Below are 22,536 nucleotides of genomic sequence, written 5' to 3'. Positions count from 1 at the left end.
ATCCAAGTTTGTGCTTTGTGAAGGATCTCAAAACGGGGACTGTTCTACTTCAAGGATCAATTGAAGCTAGCCTCTATCGCTTCCATCCACCATCCGCATCTCCCTCTGTTCATCTTAGCTAACGTGTGTCTCAAGAAGTATGGCATGACCGATTAGGGCATCCGTCAAAGAGAACTTTGGACTCTCTCTTTTGCAGTTCTCGCCTGCACCAACCTTCATTTATTTCACCAGTTTTGTGTGTCCCATGGAGATGGGAAAATCGCATAAATTGCCTTTCAAGTTGAATAAATCAAGGGCAGCATCTCCATTCCAATTATTGCACTCTGATATTTGGGGACCCTCTCCGTCACCATCTACGCAAGGTTACAGTTATTATATTTCTTTTTGGATGATTACAACAAATTTACATGGATTTTCCCACTTGTACATCGTTCTGATGCAATTTTAGTATTCAAGCAATTCTATTATTATGCAGCCAATGTCTTTAATTCTAAGATTCAAGTTTTTCAATCTGATGGTGCCAAGGAATATGAATATTTTGATCATGTTTTTAAAGATAATGGTATATCTCATCAGTATTCATGCCCACACACTTCTGAACAGAATAGGAAAGCGGAACGGAAGCATAGACATATAGTAGAAATAGGCCTCGCTCTTATGGCTTATGCTTCAGTCCCCCTTATTTTTTGGCCAGCTGCCTTTGAAATGGCCGTCTTCTTAATTAACAGAATGCCTACACCGGTACTTGGGAATGAATCTCCATTTCAGGTGTTATATCACAAAGATCCAGATCTTTTATTTCTCAGAATCTTCGGATGTGCATGTTTTCCTTGGTTACGACCTTATAATAAAAACAAGCTGCAATATCGCTTTAGGTAATGCATCTTTCTTGGATACAACAACTCACACAAGGGATATGTATGTTGTGATTCAACTCTTGGCCGATCCTACATCTCTAGACATGTAGTTTTTTAGGAAACCAAGTTTCCCTTTGCAACTCAACCTCTTAACCACCCTTCCTGTTCTCACTCCACTCCCACCATAGTTACAACTGATAATCTCTTTTCAAATTCAAATTCAAATTCAAATTCAAATTCAAATTTTGAAATCTCCTGTCCCACCCAAAATTCCAATTCCAATTCAAATTTTGAATTTTCCCACCCCACCCGAACTTCGAATTCAAATTCAAATTTTGAACTCTCCTTTCCCAGTCAAAATTCAAATTCAAATTCAAAATTTGAACTCTCCTTTCCCAGTCAAAATTCAAATTCAAATTCAAAACTTGAAATTTCGGAAACTCTATCACAACCTCTCCCTGCACCCGAAACCTTAGCCCATAACCCACCCGAAACCCTAGTCCATAACTCACCTTCACCATCCCAACCAAGTCAACCTTACCATGTGCAAACCCGATCCAAAACGGGTCATCCTAAACCCATCTCTAAACTGAACATCCTAGTCACCTCTTTTGTTGATAATCCTGAAACATAACCCACCTCATATACCACTGCCAGTAAAGACCCCAAGTGGAGGCTTGCTATGAGTGACGAATTTGATGCTCTCTTACGTAATGGTACTTGGAGTCTAGTTCCTAATCAGCCCCACATGAATTTGATTGGAAATAAATGGGTTTACAGAATCAAACGAAACAGTGATGGCTCTATTTCACGTTAAAAGGCTCGTTTGGTCACCAAGGGATTTCATCAACGTGAAGGAATTGATTATTTTGACACTTTTAGTGCCGTTGTCAAACCTACTACCATACGCTTGATTCTATCACTAGCAGTTGCCCAAGGATGGACTCTTCGCCAATTGGATGTTCAAAATGCCTTTTTAAATGGTGAATTATTTGAAGAGGTTTACATGGTTCAACCACAGGGTTTCATTGATCCAGAGAGACTTACTTATGTATGTCACCTTCAGAAAGCTTTATATGGTTTAAAACAGGCCCCTAGGGCATGGTGTCATCGGCTTGGTAGTTATTTACTCACTTTGGGATTCTCATAGTCCTCATCTGATACAACATTATATTTTCGTACTTCAGCACATCAAACAATCTATCTTCTTGTTTATGTGGACGACATTGTCCTCATTGGATCTAGTTCTTTTGAGGTTAATTCTGTCATTATAGCCATTGGCAAGGAATTTGTCATAAAAAATCTTGGTGACTTAAACTACTTTTTAGGGGGTCGAGGTCACTCGCTCATCTCACGGTTTACATCTTTGCCAGTCAAAATATTCTTTAGATCTTTTGCGAAGGACCAATATGCATGAAGCAAAATCAATATGATGTGTGCAAAATCCGCTCAGCCCTTAGGTCATAGATAAATGACCTGCAAAAACAATCGTTAGATGTGGCCCGACCGCAGGGGTCGGGAGTCCACCTCCGAAGGCTAAGTCAGTTGATGAACTGATCATAAAAGGCTCTGCTTGAGTCCAGAGCAAAAGATGAATATGAATATAAGGAATACAATTTAGATACCTCTCTTGTACGTAGGTCATGTCTTATATAGTGTTTACCTTTGAATCTCCTTCGCTGGATTTACTTGAACCTTCTTCGGGTGGCTGTCCGATCTTAACGATTAGATCCGTTGATAATAGATCCATTCGTTGGTAGGATAATAAATAACTGCATGATCATAGTATGGCAGTTATCTGAGTAAGCATGATCGTTTGCTCCCGTAAGTGCCGTTAACCATCTCCTTGATGATTCGTCCACTCCTATTATTACGGGATCGGGCGTGCCTGTTGACTGAGTCAAGTTTCTTCCTCATCAAGCTATCTTTAGACCCGGCCCGCTTGTAAGCGAGTCGGTCAGTTTCTTCCTGACTGGAGTTGAGAGTTGAATCAAGGGCGGACCCGGTTAGATAATTATTTTTCCCGTATCACAAGCCCCCCAGACCAAGCGTTCAGGCGATTCCAAGGGCTTGGTTTGATCTGGTCCCGTTAATCGAATGATAGTTTTGAATGATCCTTCGCTTATTAAATGTCGAATAGCATTTAATGCTGCTGCATCACTTTTTCCCTTGAGTTTCGCGAATGCCTTCATTTTTCGTGGGGGTGATGCCACGTGTCCTCTGTAGCCAAAATCATCATTGCACACGAAATCAAAACTACAGTTTACAAACGTCAGTTCTGATTCAATTTGTTCAAACTTTTTTGAAACATCTCCCGACCATGATCGTCGATCCTGAAGTTATCCTGATCGTACACGTCCTTGATTATCTGCGTGCATAAAAGCTGTTCGTTGTCTTCGTATGTTTCATTCTCTTTGTCTGGAGTTTGAAACTTTGTCGTTCTCCTTGCGCCCTAACAGTCTTCTTGCTTTCATGCTCTCTGCTTCGGTGAATCAATAAGTTCACTGACTCTTTTGTATCCTTTATTTGTCTTGCTCTTTCTTTTTGCTTTCATCCCCGCTTCCATTGAAAACTAGAATTAGACTTTTCTAGTAATGAAAAGTGGTAAGAGTTTTGATGAAGGTTCTTCCGAACATTGTGCCGGTAAGGGCGATTCAAGCGGTGAGGCTTTTGCCTCTGTCCTTGTCGAGAAATCAGATAGTGACAAGTGAACTTTGGCTGCCATTTGGGGTGAGTTCGAAAAAGTGAGTTATTCGAAGAGTGCAGGAAAAAGTATTGAAGTTTCTTTCGCGCCTCCTGAGTATGGGCATTCCAGAACTCCTAAGGCGGCTGCCGAGACCTCTCGGCAATTTAAGCAACCTAGCAGACCCAAGGATGAACCCAGCTCTGTTCCTTCATCATTCACTAAACTTGAACTCCCTTCAGCGATTAAATCTTTTGACTTTCCTCCTTCCTACCTTCTTAGAGCCCCCAATCCTGACGAAAGGGCCAACTCGAACCTGCCTGAAGAGTTCTCTTTGTATATTGATACTCTGGAGAGTGGAGTCCGTTTTCCGTTCTTCCATTCTTTGTTTTCTGCTGTTTTAAACCATTGGGACATTTGTCCCGGAATGCTTCTTCCCAATAGCTGGCGTCTCATCGTTGGCTTCTTGGGTTTGTGTTTTGAACTTGGCATCGAACCTTCTCTTCCTTTTTTTGTATATTTTCATGCTTTATCTCTTTCCCACCCTTTGGGTTGGGTTTTTCTTTCCAAGCGTAACAAGGTTGAGCTTGGGTGGTCAGGCAGTATCCTTGCTAGGGGAACTTGTCCTTCCAATCACAAGGGATGGCGTAAACGGTATTTTTTCTGCCAAGCACCTCACTGAGATCTTAACTTCCCGATCACCTGGAAACTGCTTACTTCATATTCCGAGGGAAACCGGGGCCTTCCCCTATCTAAGGCCGAAAAAGCAGTTGCCAAGAAGATCAAGTTAATTCCATGGTACCAAGAGATACATGGTCTTGAGATGGAGTATACCCCTATTCTTCAATATTGGGGGCTAGCTCGTTGTGAGCTTCCAAACTGTTGCATTTGTCTTTTGGAATGCATTGCAACCTTATTTGATTTTCTGACTTTTTTCCTTCTTTGCAGTGCCTCCCCGAGTTAACCCAGAGAACCTTCGGGTTAAGGCAGCCAAGGTAGTTGTAGCTGCAGAACAACGATCTCCTCAAGCACTGACGGCAGATGAGATTGCTGCTATGCCGCCTCTTGACCCTTCTTACAAGGGTATAAGGAATTTAAAACTAGTGGTTGAAGCTTCTAGGAGAGGGAAGAAGCCAATTGTAGATGAGGCAGAAGTCCCCTCTCTAGCCTGAACCAAGAGGAAGCATGTCCCCACTGAAGCCTTTATCCCGAAGAAATCTCAGAAGAGTCAAGATTCTGAGGAGATCTTTGTTCCACAGTGGACGCTAAGTGTGTTGGATCGGGTCATGCAAGATCATGAAAAAGCTGCTGAGTGGAGCTCTCTTAGCTTGATGCCAGCCGATCATCAAGCTCTTGAATCTTTGAGTGATGATACGCTCGTTCGTTTCTCAACAAGGTATTGTATTTCCTTGATTTTCTGTTGCTTGCTTTGTAATCCTTTCTAGGATTTCTTGATAAATGTCTGTTTTCTCAAGACTATTGTGGTGAGCTTTTACCAGCATATCGAAGCTTTGAATCGGATTGGTCGTAGTGGCTCCCTACTTCAAAGTCGTGAAGAGCAGTTGGCGAAAGCGAATTTTGAAGTGGATCGGTTGAAGAAGGAAGCCGTAGTGTTGAAGGAGGAAAATGACAAAGTCAACACGTGAAGAAGGATCTTGACTTGTCCATTAGTCGCATAGGAGCTCTGGAGCGTGAAGTGAAGAGACAGACAATGTACGCCTCCGAATGCATGGAAAGGGTTGAAATTTGGGCCTTGACAATGATTGTCTTAAGAAGGCGATTGTCCCTGCAAACCCGAACATCTTTCCCATGTTCTTCGGAGAGACTGCATTCGGAAGTACCTGAACAATGTCCCCTTCAACGAACTAATGACCCCGAACAACCTTCAAGCCTACCGAGCTGGACAAAATGATGTCTGGAAGGCTATCCTTGAGGCAAGCCCGACTTTTGATACGACTCCTTTTCAAATTGTTTGCCACAAAGAAGTCTTTGAAAAGCTTGAGCTACCCTTCCCCGATTGGACTCAAGGAGAAGAGGATCCTGTTTCGGTGGATCCAAATATTGAGGAGTTTCTCAATGATTCGCAACCTCTTCCCGAGGAACCTCAGCAGCCTGCTCCCATAGCGGATTCTTTTGCAAAGTCCACCAAAGAAAAATAGAAAACTGTTTCTCCTCTCTCTTTTTTTTTTTTTTGAAAAATTTTTCTGCTTCTGACTAACTTCTTTCGGTATTGCAGGAGCCTTGCTGATAACTTCCACAAGCAAGTGGAATTAGCTTTCAGGCATGGAACTTAATATCGCTGAATTTCGGCGAAATTCGGTGATTTCGTCCCCTGGAGAACCGAAACCAGGGGGCAAAACAAACTTTCCCACCACTTGCTGGAAAGTCGCCGATTTTCCGGCGAAACTGTGAAAATCAGCCAAAATTCCCTCAAATCTGGCTTGTCACCATCACCCCTTGCTGAAATCGAACCCTACTTTCTCCTCTTCTTCTTGAGTAGCTTCAACCCAGCTGCCGTTCTTTGTCATCTCCATCTCTAGTAATCGGCTTATTCAAATCAATTCGCTACACTAGTTGATCTCGTCTCCATCTTCAACCTTCGATCATCATCAACCTCCGTTCTTTGTCATCTCCATCTCTTCTCCATCTTCAACCTCCGATCATCTTCAACCTTTTTCATCTTCAACCTCCGATCTTATTGAACCTGAAACACAGGTAAATGTGAAGAAAAATAAACGCATGGACGAAAATAATAACTAAAATAGCTTTGTGATGTGGGTTCTGGTGGATCGACAGGCCAAATACTTGGTTTGAAACCTTGAACTTCGAAGCAGGGAAAATGAGAAGCAGGGTTCGAAGCAGGGAAAATGAGAACCAGGGTTTGAAAGTTGAAAGTTGGAACCTTGAACTTTGAACTTCATCTGCACGAACTTCGGGCGAAATTTCGCCATATCGCCAAGTTCGCTGCCCAGCAAACCAGCGATATGCAGCGAACTTTCGTTCCTTGCTTTCAGGCTTAGTAGCCTAAGTAATGATCTTTCTCGGCTTCGGGAAGAATCCAAAGCCAAAGACGCTAAGCTTGCTCGTCGTCAGGACAGGCTTTGGGAAATTGTCCGAGTGAAGAATTCCGAAATTAGGTGACTTCATTTGGATTTGGATGGTGCTAGGGAGAGTATCCGAAAGCTATAGCGGGAAGTTGAGAAGGTTTCAGGAGAGTTGAAGGGGTCTGACTCTAAAGCTCTTGCGCCTCCAGCTCAAAGGCAAGCCATGCCTATAATTTGCAGGCATATCGGGACGACGAGAACGAGGTATGGGAGTTGATCCTAAGGAGAAATCCTTATTTCAACACGGCTCCCCACCGTAAAAGTTGTCATCCCGAAGTGTTTGAAAAGTTGCGACTTCCTCTTCCTGCTTGGGCTAAGGTATGTGGTGGACCGACCCATTCCAAATCCGGATATAATGCATTATCTTGATGACTCTCCTCCCTTGTCCCCCCTTAGAGGATTCAGTTATGAAGAGCTTGCCTTGAATGCTAGTTTGACTAAGGGCCAGGCTTCTTCAGAAAAAGCTGGATGAAGAGTATGGAATTGCGGAGGATTTTGACCTGTAGGTGGGAGCTTACGGAATTCTTCGTAGTTGCTGAGGATGAGAAGGATCAGTCAAATGATGAGAGGACCTATGTCTGCACGGCCAGCCATCCACCTATGTCTTCCCAACTCCGTTTCAACATATGAAAGTTTACGGAATTCTTTGCAATCACCGATGATGATACTTAGAATTTGCTGTTTTTCGACCAAACAAAGATTTGACCTCAACACTTGTTACTTCCCATGTATTTTTCCTGAGAACTTTTTGATGTTGTAAAGGTTGGCCCCTTTTGGTCATTTTAAAGAAATAAAGAATTAACTTTATCCTTAAACCTTGTCAATCACTGAAGTCTTTGCTTTAGTATGCCTTAGCTGATCGTCACCATTGCCAGCCTTACTTAGGAATTTCCGAAGAATTCTTCTAAGTTTTTTGGAGGTCTCACTCGGGTTTTAATCTGATGCCTTTATGACTACTTAAGAATTTCCTTAGAAATTCATTAAGCTTGCAAAGGTACCACTTGGGTTTTAAACCAATGCCTTACTTAGGAATTTCCGAAGAATTCTTCTAAGCTTTATGGAGGTCTCACTCGGGTTTTAAACCGATGCCTCTATGACTACTTAAGAATTTCCTTAGAAATTCTTTAAGCTTGCAAAGGTCCCACTCGGGTTTTAAACCGATGCCTTACTTAGGAATTTCCGAAGAATTCTTCTAAGCTTTTCGGAGGTCTCACTCGGGTTTTAAACCGATGCCTCTATGACTACTTAAGAATTTCCTTAGAAATTCATTAAGATTGCAAAGGTCCCACTCGGGTTTTAAACCAATGCCTTACTTAGGAATTTCCAAAGAATTCTTCTAAGCTTTTCGGAGGTCTCACTCGGGTTTTAAACTGATGCCTCTTTATTTGATCCATTATATTGTGTGTTGCCCCCAATCAAGAGATGTCGTGTTGAAAACCAAGAATTGCATTGATTGAGTCGAATGCCTTACATCATAAATGAAAATGATAATCTTCTAGGGATAATATTTCTTCAGATATCTAGCATTCCACGAACGATCCAGCTCTTTTTGTGTTGCCATGTTCTTCAGCTTATATGCCCCCGAGCCGATTGGCTTGATTACCATATAAGGTCCTTCCCACGAAGGATCTAAATTCTTTTGATGGTGTGGATCTGAAGCTAAAGTATTCCTTAGCACCAGATCTCCCGCTCAGTACTGCTAATGCTTTACTCTGGAATTATAGTGTGACGCTATCCTTCGCTGATAATGTTGGGTTTGGGCAACTGCTTTTGTCCGAACTTCATCTAGTAGTTTGAGGCTATCTAGCAATCCTTGTTCATTTGCTTTTTCTTCAAATTCTCTTTCCCGAAGTGTCCCAACCATTACTTCGACGGGTGCTAATGCTTCAGATCCATAAGCCAATTTAAATGGAATTTCTCCGGTGGGGGTCCGAACTGTAGTTCGATAGGCCCATAGAACATTGTGCAATTCTTCAACCCATAAGGCTTTGTCAGACTCAAGTCTTTTCTTTATTCCATCGAGTAGCGTTCGGTTGGTAACCTCCACTTGCCCGTTGCTCTGTGGGTTTGCTACTGATGACATTCGATGTTCAATCAGGTAAGTGTTGCAGAACTGCTCGAACTGTGGGTTGTCGAATTGTGTACCATGGTCGGTTACAAGGATTTTTGGCATCCCGAACCTATAGAGGATAGATTCCAATACGAACTTCTCCACCCTCTTTTCAGTGATGGTTGCCAAAGCATTAGCTTCTACCCATTTGGTGAAGTAATCAATTGCTACGATGAGATATTCTCTTCCGCCCTCAGCCTTGGTGAATTTCCCCATAATATCAATTCCCCACATCGCAAAGAGGATGGGCTCCAGAATTGATGTTAGGGTTTTAGCTGGCCTTTTTGATACTGTGGCATGGATTTGGCAATTGTTACAGCGACAAACGTACTCCATTGCCGCCTCTTGGAGCTTCGGCCAATACAAACTAAGTCTTAAGATTTTGTGGGACCGCCCATATGCACCCCACAAATTCCTTCATAAACTTCTGCCAACGCTATACTCGATCCTTTGGGACCCAAACACCTCAATAGGGGTCCAGCATAAGATCTTCGGTATAGCCTTCCATTCTGCATTACGAACCTTAACGCCCGTACCTTGATTGCTTTTGCCTCCTTTGGATCTTCTGGTAGATTATCATCTTTGAGATATTCCACGATCGGGTTCATCCAGAGATTGTTCGTTTCAATATAGGATATTTCCTTTTTCTGACTGCTTGGGAATGCTAGTTCCTCAATGTAGACTGAAGGGTCTAGAGTCTTTTAGCCAAGTTTCAAAGCTCATCCGCCATTGCATTTTCTTTTCTTGGAATCTGACATACTTTCAGATTCTTGAATTCCTTCTGCAACTCTTGCACGATTTCTTGACATTTTTGCAGTCGGGGTTCCTTGACGCCATATTCTCCTTGCACTTGATTGACAATAAGCTGTGAATCACTGAAGATAGTTACCTCTGCTATTGCTAGTGCCTTTGACAGACGGAGTCCAACTATCAAGGCTTCATATTCTGCCTCGTTGTTGCTTGCTTTGAATGTGAACCTCAAAGCATAGCGGATTATGAATCCTGCCGGGCTTTTCAAAAGAATCCCATCCCCGACTCCTTGCTTATTGCTCAAGCCGTCTACATATACCTCCCACATGGTTGGAATACTGGGTTCGGCTACTTCCTCGGTCGGTGCAGTGGTTTCTACCACGAAGTTGGCCAATGCTTGGGCCTTTATTGCCATTCGAGGCTTGAAACTTACTTGGAATTCGCTAAGTTCGACCGACCATGCTACCATTCTTCCAGACAAACCAGGCTTACGAAGAACTTTATTAAGAGGAAAAGTAGTCAATACCTCTATTGGATGTGCCTGAAAGTATGGCCCTAGTTTCCTGGCCGCTATCATAAGGGTTAAAGCTTGCTTCTCGATCTAGGAATATTGTGTTTCTGCGTCGAGGAGCACATGGATGACATAATAGATTGGCCATTGCTTCTTGTCTTTCTCTCGAACAAGTACCGCACTCACCGTTCAGCGTGACGTCGCTAAATAAATTTGCAAAATTTCTCCTTTCTCTGGTCGGGATAAAACCGGTGGTTTACCCAGTGTTTCTTTCAGATCTTCAAACTCCTTTTGACATTCTTCTAACCATTTTGCCTCCTTACTGCCCCTCAAATCCTTGAGTGCTTTGAAAACAGGGAGGCATTTTTCTCCTGACTGTGAGATGAATCGGTTCAACGCAGCTACTCTTCCTGTTAGGCATTGCACATCCCGAACGGTCTTAGGAGATTCCATATTAATCAAAGCCTGTATTTTGGCCGGGTTAGCCTCAATACCTCTTTGAGATACCATGAAACCTAAGAATTTCCCTGACGATACACCGAAGGCACACTTTTCTGGGTTCAGCTTCATCTAGTATTTTCGAAGCACCAAAAATACTTTTGCCAAGTCTTCAATATGCTTTGATCTTGCTGTGCTTTTCACCAGCATATCATCAACGTATGCCTCCATATTTTTCCCGATCAGATCCTTGAATATTTTGTTTACTACCCTCTGATAAGTAGCCCCTACGTTCTTCATGCCGAACGGCATGACTTTGTAATAGAAGCTTTCACGATCGGTCATGAAAGCAGTAAACTTTTCATCCTCCTGGTTCATGAGGATCTGGTTATACCCCGAAAATGCATCCATGAAACTTAACGTTTCATATCTAGCAGTGGCATCTATTAAAAGATCTATCCGGGGCAGCGGATAACAGTCTTTTGGGCAAGCCTTGTTGAGATCTGTGTAATCCGTGCACATTCTCCATTTTCCATTCGCCTTCTTGACCATTACCACATTGCCCAACCAAATTGGGCATTCGATGGGTTGAATGAACCCTAAATTTTTCAACTTTTCGACTTCGCCCTTGATGGCCTCGTGCTTTTCTATCGAGAAGTTTCTCCTCTTCTGAATAATTGGTTTTACCTTTGGATCTATCCAGAGTTTGTGCTCTGCCACCTGCCGATCTATTCTTGGCATATCCTCCGCAGACCATGCGAATACATTACTGTTTTCCCAAAGGAACAACTTTAGTACTACTTTGAATTCCTCCAACTGCTTGGATTCGATATGGGTAGTTCTTTTTTCATTGTCAGGATCCAGCTAGATTCGTTCCAACCTTTCCATTGGCTCGGATCTTTGCATTTCTGTCTCATCCCGATCGTCCCGTATCTCTATCGGCAATGCTGTGGCCTTCCTCGGGCCTACTTATCTTTCAGATACGCCACGTAGCACTGTCGGGAAATTCTTTGGTCAGAGGAAACCTGACAGATTCCCATATTAGTTGGGAATTTTATCTTCAGGTGCTTTGTCGAAACTACAGCACCTAACTTTGATAAGGATGGCCTACCGAGAATGACGTTGTAAGCTGGAAGTTCCCGAACCACCAGGAAGTTCACCCGAATAGTAGCTTCTTTGGGGAAGCTTCCAACTGACAATCCAATTGTACTGATCCTTCGGCTACTGCTGACGACCCGGCAAAGCCGTAAAGTTGCGTAGATGACGGCTCCATTAGATCTTCCTTGACTTTGAGCTTTTGATAAGCCTCATAAGATAAAATGTCAGTAGAAGACCTTGTGTCAACCAATACTCTGTGCACCTCTCAGTGTGCAATTTCTACCTTGATAACTATGGCGTCATCATGAGGTATACATACGCCTCTCTCCTCCTCTTCACCGAAGGTGATCGAACCCTCACCATTCGGTCTCTTCGCTTCTGCGTTTCTTCCAGTTCCAATAAATTTGGATTTGGCCTTCAACTTTCGGAGTGACTCAGGTTCGGGTCCTCCGAATATTGTCAAAATGGGTGATCGAGTAGCATCAATCACTTTTTTTCCCTTCTTAGATTGAGGAGCTTCGGTTGGCCGCTCCTGACTTACCGAACGCTCCCTTTTGTCATCGGTTTCTCATGGTTCTGCCCGTCTCCCCTTGACGAAGCCGGATAGATGACCTTGCGCTATCAATCTCTCGATATCAGCCTTTAAATGCCTACAGTCATTGGTATGGTGTCTGTAATCCTCATGGAAACGGTAGTACTTCTCAATATTTCGCTCTCCAGGCTTTGTTGGAAGCTTCGGTGGCCATTTTAGGATATTTTTCCCCTTGATGATATTTAAGATGTCTGCCCGAGGAGTATTCAAGGGTGTATACTCGCTTTGATCGGGAGACCTCTATCGCCATGCCGCCTGGGGCCTTCCGACTCGATCCCGAACATGCTGCTGGGCTTTTGCTTTTTCTCTAGAGCTTTCTGCTCTTTTGCAGGGATCTTTGTGTCTCCCTGATGCGCATCCAAGATCTCTGTTACTTCCGCCTATTTCTGACACCTTTGCACCAGTTCAGCATAGGTGGTAGGCATATCCTGAAGTAACAACTCCAAGAATCTACGATGGGTGAGTCCAGTGAACAAAGCAGTTTTAGCTACCTATTCATCTAAATTCTCAATCTCCATCGTGACCCTGTTGAATCTTTTCAGGTATTCCCGAATCGATTCGCTTTTCCCTTGTCTAATAGTAAACAAGGTTTCCTCGGTCTTCTTGATCTGAATTCCGCTTTGGAATCAACCAATGAACTTACGTGCCAACTCCTCAAAGTCCACAATCCTTCCGCTGACGGAAGGTTCGAGAACCACTTTTATGCTGCTCCAGTCAGAGATGAACCGAATACCCTGCAAAGAATTTCATCTGAATTACCAGCCACTGCAATAGTCTGCTAGTAATAACTGATATGAGCGATAGGATCTCCCGAACTATCGAACGAAGAAAAAGTTGGTAACCGGAAATTGTGAGGAAATTGATATCCAACTATCGCTTCGGCGAACGGGGTTTTTCTGATGACCGAATATATATCGTCAGTTATTCTTCCTCTAGTCAGTTGTCCGAGCCTTTGATTAATATTGGCCAGTTCTTGGCCAATATGCATTGAACGGTCACCGATAACGCGAACATTGTCCTGAACCGCACGCCTGGGGGTTGGTGAGTGAGCTCACACTCCCGCTTCTAACCTTGTCGTTGAATGCGTAGTGCTTCCTTGTGGTCATTCAAATTGCTCGTCTCTTCTAGGAAGTTCCCCAGTTCTTCTTGGTTCTTTGCCTTGTCTTCGGGCATCTTCCCAGAAATTCTGACCAACATTCTGGTCCTCCAGAAGCCTTCTTTCCCTTCGCGGGGAATGCCCTTGTAGAAGAGAGGTAAATACCTCCTCGTCTTCTCTTACACCCCTTCCCGCTTCGTGCTGATCAGGAGCCTGCGGCGCCACCACCTGCCTGACCAACGTCCGAAGCATTTGATTCATCTCCAGGAATTGGAGCTTCAATTGATCCAACTACTGTTGGAGTAGATTAGGAGGATATAATTGGTCATTTCCCCCTTGTCCACCATCTTCCGTACTTCATGAGGTCAACTTCCTTCAGGAATATCATCTGGATTGTTTCCTCCTGGAAGTTGAGTTCCAGCCTCTCGCTGAGCCGCTGCTATTGCTGCTGCTGCCGATGATCTGGTAACCATGACTTTCTGAAGTGTTTCCCACAGATGGCGCCAAATGATGCATCCAAAATCCGCTCAGCCCTTAGATCACGGATAAATGACCTGCAAAAATAATTGTCAGATGTGGCCTAACCGCAGGGGTTGGGAGTCCACCTCCGAAGGCTAAGTCAGTTGATGAACTGATCATAAAAGGCTCTGCTTGAGTCCAGAGCAAAAATGTGAATACGAATATAAGGAATACGATTCAGATACCTCTCTTGTACGTAGGTCATGTCTTATATAGTGTTTACCTTCAAATCTCCTTCGCTGGATTTACTTGAACCTTCTTCGGGTGGCCGTCTGATCTTAACGATTAGATCCGTGGATAATAGATCTTGGTGGGATAATGAATAACTGCACGATCATAGCGTGACAGTTATCTGAGTAAGCACGATCATTTGCTCTCGTAAGTGCCATTAACCATCTCCTTGACGATTCGTCCACTCCATTATTACGGGATCGGGCGTGCCTATTGACTGAGTCAAGTTTCTTCCTCAGCAAGCTATCTTTAGACCCAGCCTGCTCATAAGCAAGTCGGTCCGTTTCTTCCCGACTGGAGTCGAGAGTCGAATCAAGGGTGGACCCGGTTCGATAATTATTTTTCCCGTATCAAGTAGCAACCCCGACCTCCATCACCAAAGCAACCACTGAGGAACCTCCCCTCTATGTTGATCCATCCCAGTATAGAAGTACAGTGGGTGGCCTTCAGTATTTGACTCTCACACGCCCTAATATAGCATTTGCTGTCAATAGGGTTTGTCAATATATGCATCGCCTTACAATTGATGATTGGGCTACAGTTAAGCGAATTCTTCGTTATCTAAAAGAGACCCCATCCCATGGAATTCTTTATCGACCAACAACTAATCTTTCTCTCACTGCCTTTAGTGATGTAGACCGGGGCCGTTCAACTATTGATCGATGATCTACAAGTGGTTATTGTGTCAACTGGGGCCCTAACTTGATCTCTTGGAGTTCCAAGAAACAATCCACTATGGCCCGCTCCTCTATAGAATCAGAGTACAAAGGGGTTGCTAATGCTACCGCTGAGTTGATATGGTTATGTCAGCTATTGCTTGAACTTGGGGTTGTCACTTATGCACCAACTCAATACTGCGATAATATTGGAGATACTTACCTTGCTGCTAATCTGATATTTCATGCATGAACCAAACACGTCGAGATTGAGTATCATTTTGTTTGTGAACAAGTCGCCACCAAAAATCTTTCAATCCGATTCGTTCCCATAGGAGACCAAATCACAGATATTCTCACCAAAGGCTTATCTGCTCCAAGATTCAAAATTTTAAAGTCCAAGCTCACTGTCTGTTCTCAACCAATGACCTTGCGGGGGGGGTGTAAAGGATAAGTCTTTGAATTCAAATTCAAATTCAAATCCACCGTAACTAGCTCTATCTTCGATTGATCTTATCTTCAACCGATCAAGAAGAGTTTTGAGTTATAGTTAAAGTATCAACAAGTTGTAGTTTAAATTCAAATATTTGAATTGTAATTCATATAATATCAATATACATCTCCCACTCACTAATCTGAGTGTGGAAGAATTCTCTCTCAAACGAAATTCTAATTCAAGATAACAATAAGAGATAAAGATAACTTGCATTGTATATAATATTGTCATTACATAAACGATGAGCACATGTAAAGACAAGTCTTGTCATAAGTAAAAGATAACATGAAGCAAAAAAAAGTAACATGAAATGAAAGATAACATGAAACATGAAACAAAAAACAACAAAAGAGGCTATTCTTCAGCTTCATCATCCTCTTCATCATCGCCCTCTTCCATATCACCTTCCTCATCCTTAGCTCCATCATCATCATCAGCTTCATTTCCTTGCGGCTGCATTGGAGGGATGTTAAGGTGAGGCATCATGTAGTGCATGAGGTCTTCAATGGAACCCATGCGAGTAGCTAGAGAATCGAAGTGACGATCAAAGTGCTGCTGCATGGTAATGAGGCAAGAATCAAGTGCCTGAAACCACAGGCTAGTGGATGTGGAAGGAGCAGGCTGCTGGGGCTTGGCTGGTGCACCTTCGATGTACATATCCTGAGGTGCTGTGGCTCCTCGGCGAGCTACTGCTTCTTTTCTCTTGCAGTATGGAGGAGCCCCTAATTTGTCAAGAGGTGGAGTTGAGGGAAGGGAGACCTCATTTTTCAAGTTCACTTCAAACTGCCGAAAGATGGTTGTGAGAAGGCTACCATATAATAGACTCATATTTTCTAGTGGCGGCAGTTTGTATCATGTAGGAGAGAATGATGTAAGGTAGAGATGAAACATGATGCAAAAAGTGATATAGGTTTGAATAGAAGTGACATCAGTCTGGTGTCCCTTCCTAGGAAGGATGTTCAGCTAAGTGATGTGACTAATGGCTTTGGCCTGATCAGTGAACATGGTTTGTTGAATATTCCGATAGTAGTTTGGCTAATTTATGGGTTTTAAGAGGAGTTGGTAGACTTCTTCTATATTGACATCCTCAGGTGGGGTATCTTTATAGGTCCAGAATATATGGGCCCCTTTGGTGGAGATCCCAAATATGGTGTGAAGGACAGGGATGGTGAGGGCAATGTTTACCCCTTTGACATAAGAGGTGATTTTCAGATTTTCTCCCTCCCCTTCATGTCGGAGATTCGCATAGAAATAAATGACAAGCTGGGGGCAGGTGGGCTCATCGGCTCGAAGAATGGGACCCCAACCCATGTCCCGGAATAGGGGTAAGATTGGGAATTGAGCTAGGGAGACATGGTTGATGGACTTGCCCTACTCAATATGATGCTTGACCGTGCAAGGATATAGTTCTTGAGCCCTAGTATCCTGAAATCATCTGTCTAGCCTAGGGGAACCATAAGGTGATTTGGCACGGGGGGAATGGAGGAGGAGCAGCTCTAGAAGAAGAAGAAGCTCGGGAGGAACCACCACGAACAGACATATTCTTTTGGCAAGAAGTCATGGTAATCTATCAACCACAAAGACCACATACCCAATAGTATAAGTAATCACATTATACTTAGGTCTAAGGTTAACTTTGAGAGAAATCTTGAAGATTTTAGAAAGCAACTAGAATGCAAAAATCTAAGTGGAGTGAAAGACTGCGATTTTTCAGGGTTTTTCCCATGAAAAAAATGCATGGATTCTCAACCAACAGAGTTTCAAAGTAGGAGAGTCCAATTTCACCTACTAATTTATTTATTTATTTCTTAAAAAAACTGATTGAAAAAAAATTTCACCATGAAAACAAATCCAGAATCAGATATGTTAACCAAGAACAGGGAAACCAATCCAAAATGTTTTTATCAAAAAAATCAGGATTTTTTCTCCAAGCATGTAATCTTCATAAATTTTGAGTATTATCAACCATCATTAACCCACAAACTCATTTCAACCAAAAATGTTCAACAGGTTTTAGTTATGGTGGAGAGAATACATGGGTTTAACAAGAAATGCATGGAAAAAAAATCCAGGGTTTCAAAAAAAAAAAAAAAAAAAATAATAATAATAATAATAATAATAAAGAGGATTTTGCTCAAGATCGTTCGGGTAAGGTTTTGAAAATAGTTATTAGGTTTTGAGAAAAGAAACAAAAATAGGGTTAAAAAAAAAAATGCATGGTAGCGTTTAAGTTTCAAAAGCAAGAGAAGAACTGATCTTCAATCGTTTGAAATGCATAAACAAAGTGGGTTTAGTGGAACAAAATACCACAAGGAGAGGAGAGGGGACTTACCAGAAATGATGGAGATCAAGGCTTGGAGATGAGGAGAGTTTGGTAACTGACGGGAAGTGGGAGAGATGAGTTTCAAAAACACTACGCGTGTTTTTAAAATAACCAAACGGTCATCCGTTTGCCAGATGGGTATTCCATCTAGTTTCAAACGGTTGTCCGTCTAGTTACTGAACAGACTATGACTTATAGTTTAGTCTAGAGTAGGGAATTTTGGATGTTTTTCTTATTATAATAGATCAATAAGCCCCAATTCCCTTCGTATTTCAACAAAATGATCCTCACTTAGGGTTTTGTGAATATGTCCACTAATTGGTGTGTTGTATCAATGAATTCTAGGACAATTTCACCCTTTTGAATACAATCCTAAGGAAATGATGTTTAATATCAATGTGTTTGGCTCTTGAGCGAAGTATAGGGTTCTTACTGGGGTTGTTGATGGCACTAGTGTTGTCACACTTGATAGGGCATTTCTCAAGGTGAACCTTATAGTCTAGTAAGGTTTGTTTCATCCATAATACTTGAGCACAACACTTCCCAGCCGCTATGTATTTTGCCTTTTCGACAACACAATTTTGTTTCTTGCTAAACCATGACACTAGGTATGGTCCAAGCAAGTGACATGTGTCACTTGTGCTCTTCCGGTCAACATGACAACTTGCAAAGTCAGCATCCGAGAAGCTAAGTAGGTCAAATTCTTGATCCTTAGGATACCATAAACCTAAGCTTGATGTGCCTTTCAAGTATTTGAATATTCTCTTTACAGTACAAGTATCAGATTGTTTAGTATTGGCCTGGTATCTTGCACAAGCGCAAACACTAAACATTATATCTGGTTTACTAGCCGCTAATTATAGAAGGCTTCCAATCAATACCTATATACTTAGTGGCATCAAAAGGCTTCCTATCTTCATCCTTTGATAATTTCAAAAATCTGCTCATGGGTGTTCCACTAGCCTTTTGAGAGGTTAAATCAAATATTTTTATGAGTTCTTTGACATATTTGGTTTGATTAATAAAGATGTCATTTCCATTTTGTTTAATTTGCAAACCAAGAAAAAAAATTTAATTCACCCATCATACTCATTTCAAATTCATTTCTCATGCAAGTACCAAAGTCATGACACAAAGATTTATTTGTAGCACAAAAATGATATCATCCACATATATTTGCACAATGATAATGTCAGTATTTTTATATTTTACAAATAATGTGGTGTCTACCTTACCCATTAAGAATCCCTTTTGGACTAGGAATTTGCTTAGTCTTTCATACTAAGCTCGTGGAGCTTACTTAAGTCCATATAGAGTCTTCTTAAGTTTGAAGACATGGTTGGGGAAGGTAGGGTCTTCAAATACTGGATGTTGTGCAACATACACTTCCTCCATAATGAATACATTTAAGAATGCACTTTTCCCATCCATTTGATATAACTTGAAGTTCTTGTGACATGCAAATGCCAATAACATTTTTATGGATTCCAACTGGGCTACGGGTGCATAGGTCTCATCAAAGTCAATTCCCTCTTGTTGATTATACCCTTGGGCAACCAACCTTGCCTTATTTCTAACAACTTGACCATTTTCATCAAGCTTATTTCAAAATACCCATTTGGTGCCTATGATGTTATGATCTCAGGGTCTTTGAGTGAGTTTCCAAACATCATTCTTTTGAATTGATTTAACTCTTCTTGCATGGCCATGATCCAATAATTATCGGTTAAGGCCTCTTTTGCATTTTTGGGTTCATATAGTTGACAAAAATGCAACATAATTGTAAAAATTTTGAGTTCTTGATCTAGTTTAGATTCCTTGACTTAAGTCACCTATGACTTGTTCAAAGGGGATGGTTTTTCCATGGGACTACCTCCTTAGGTAATTCTTGAGAGGAGGTCCCACTATCTTTGGGGATCATTTCTAGGTACTTCTAGAGATAAGCTAACCACTTTTTCTCTAATTACATGTTCAACCCCCCCCCCCATCATCATTTTCATCAATTAGAGGTTTATATTTATCCTTACGTAGAGATACATCACATTTGACATTTATTGATTTTTCCACAACTAAGGTCCTTTTATTTAACACTCTATATGCCCTACTATTTTGGGAGTTCCCAAGAAAACTCCCTCATCAAATTTTTCATTAAAATTTCCTTAGGGTCCTTAGTATTCAATATTGTGTATTTACGTTCAAATATTTGGAAGTGATCAACGCTAGGTACTTTATTGTGATAAAGTTCATATGATGCCTTGTCTAAGAGTTTTCTAAATACTACACAATTTCAAGACATAATAAGTAGTGCTTGTGGCTTCTACCTAAAGATACTTTGACAATGAGAATTCATTAAACATGGTTCTAACCATTTCTCGGAGTGATCTATTCTTTCTTTCTACCACTCCATTTGATTGGGGGGGGGGGTTCTAGGGGTGGAGAAGTTTTGGGTTATACATTCTTTGTCATAAAACTCCCCAAAATAGTTGTTATTGTCAAATTCCCTCCCATGGTCACTTTGAATGGTGGTTAAGAGGTATTCTTTCTTGTTTTGAATTTTTTTTTTAACAAGAATGGTGAATTCTTCAAAAGCATCATCCTTATGTTTTACAATAAAGTCCATGTATACCTTGAATAGTTATCTATAATGACAAATGTATACTATTTACCATCAAGACTAGCTATCCATGTGAAGAAGTTCTAGTGGTCTACTTGTTGATACTATCTTCTTGGACTTATGAGATACTTTAGTTTGTTCCCTTTTTTGGCATGCATCACAAAAATAGTTTTTATCAAACTTTATTTTTGGAAGATTCTTAACTAGGTTATTTGATGCAATGGTCTCAATTAACTTCATATTAATGTTATTTAGTTTTCTATGCTAAATAAGAGTTTCTTCATTTGACATAATACAAGTCATATTAAGAGATGATTCATTGAAGACACAAGTATAAATGTTATCTCTCCTGATACCTTTTAGAATTAGATTTTCATTTATATCTTTTACATGGAAACAAGAAACATCAAATATAACTTTATAGCCTATATTACACAATTGACTTACGTTAAGCAAGTTATATGATAGTATATCAACCAAATATACATTTGAGATAGAAGTACCTCCATGTTAACTTGACCAATGCTAACTATCTTTCCTTTGATATTATCTCCATAAGTGATGCATCCTCCATCGTATGATCTAAGCTTTGTGAAGAGCTTTGGATTTGCATCATGTGCTTGGAACAATCATTATCAATGCACCATGCATTTCTTTGGGTGTTCAACAAGCAAACCTATATAAGAAAGGAAAGATATGCATTAGTCCCCACGTTTACATGAGTCCAACTTGGTTAGATCTTATTGGTTCCATGTTGAACCAAATAAGTTGATATCCCTTGGGTCTTTGAAATCTTGGGTCTCAAATGTCAAAAGATTCTTGGACTTGAGGTTTTTGTTTCCTTTGTCCTTTGAAGTTTTGACTTCTTTGCCCACTCATTTGTTTTGTATTTTTATTGAAGTTTTGAATTCTTAGGTCTTTGATGGTTTGGCATGTATGGCCTAAATGGAGGTTGAGGCATATGCTCGAAAAGGGCATAGTAGGGATCTAAGCAATTATAATCAAATATCATTTGGTTTTGGTTTGGCCAAAATTGGTGATGTTGTTGTCTTTGGACATTATGGTAGTTTTGGATTTTTTGCTTGCTATGGTCGTAATGGTTTTGGTATCCTCCAATACTTCTTGAATAATGTTGGTTAGAGTAATTTGGTCATTTGTTCCTTGGTTATTCTTTGGTTGATTATTTTGATTTCCATTTTGCCCTTTCCTTTGGAAATGGTGATTTCCTTTTCCAATTTTCCCTTTATTGACTTGAGATTGAGTCTTGTCCCCACTTTGAATGTTTCCTTGAACATTTGTGGGATTTAGTGAAGGATTCTTGCTAGATGATAATTTTTCAAATCTAACTTCCTTCCCCTTTCTAAGAGTGGTGGTTTCACCATTGAATCTAAGTCATTGTTTATCTTGAGGACTCTTTTTTTTTTTTTTTTTTTGGGGGAGGGGTGTCTAGAAGGTTATCTAGGTTCTTTTGCCTATTTGTGAATGCCACAAAGTCATTATTTAGATCAATATTTTCCTTTTCTATTTTCTTAATATACTCCCGTAGATCATTTATAGTATCATTAAAAGAGGACACTTCACCTTTCAAAACCTTACTTTTTCTTTTCAAGTTTCTTACTTAAGTTATATAAGATTTGAAAGCCACTAACTAAATCCTCTTCATTAATGTCATCTATTTCATTTTCATCATTAATGGAATCAAGACTATCATATATAGAGTTTACCTCAAGGTCTTGATCTTCAGCTGATTTAGCCATCAAGGTTAAGTTGACCTTTTCTTCATCGGATTTTCCGTTTTCTTCCTCATCATCGCTTGTAGTCTAGGTGACTTCGACTTTCTAGGCTTTCTTCTTTCATTTGTTTGGACACTCGGTTTTAAAGTGATCCGATTTCCTACACTCAAAGCAAATGACATCTTAAATGTTAGTGGGTGGGGTTATTCCTTTTGAGAGATTTTTACCTTTTGATTCTTTGAACCCCTTTCCCTTGAGTGGCTATCTTCCTTTTCTTCCTTTGAGAAATTTCTTGAATTTCCTTGTGATAAGTGCTATATCACCATCGGAGTCGCTTTCTTCTCCTTCACTTTCATCATCCTTCTTGGTGAAGCTTTTAAGAGCAATTGACTTCTTCTTTATCTCTTTTGAGTGACTTTCTTCATATATCTTGTCTTCATTAAGCTCCGCCTCATCTGCAAGTAGGGATCCCATGAGCTCATCAAGTGTGATGTTTTCTAAATTTTCCACCTTTTGTATGATGGTCTTCTTGGGTCTCCACGAAGGTGGAAGAGCTCTAAGGATTCTCCTTGTCACATCCTCATTTGCAAAATCCTTGCCAAGACTATGCAACTTATTAACAATATTAGTGAATCTAGTAAATAAAGAAGTTATATTCTTATCAACTAACATCTTAAAGTTTTCATATTGAAGCATGTAAACATCTAAATTCATTTTTTTTTTAT

At 40.9% G+C, this 22,536-nt stretch overlaps 1 protein-coding gene across 1 annotated transcript; it reads right to left on the bottom strand.

The window, feature by feature from the left end:
* Positions 1-6,235: 6,235 nt before the first annotated feature.
* On the bottom strand, positions 6,236-9,919 carry LOC149023085 (uncharacterized). Its single transcript, XM_089147763.1, has 2 exons — positions 9,515-9,919; positions 6,236-6,244 (listed from the first exon to the last, which is right to left on the bottom strand). The coding sequence occupies exons 1-2, from the start codon at positions 9,917-9,919 to the stop codon at positions 6,236-6,238; spliced, it is 414 nt and encodes a 137-aa protein (XP_089003889.1).
* Between the last annotated feature and the right edge of the window lie 12,617 nt (positions 9,920-22,536).

Source organism: Hakea prostrata, chromosome 3 (assembly GCF_041222555.1).
Source record: "Hakea prostrata isolate BN-2017 chromosome 3, UWA_Hpros_2, whole genome shotgun sequence".
NCBI classification, from domain to species: domain Eukaryota; kingdom Viridiplantae; phylum Streptophyta; class Magnoliopsida; order Proteales; family Proteaceae; genus Hakea; species Hakea prostrata.
This window is presented reverse-complemented; position numbering and strand designations above follow the sequence as displayed.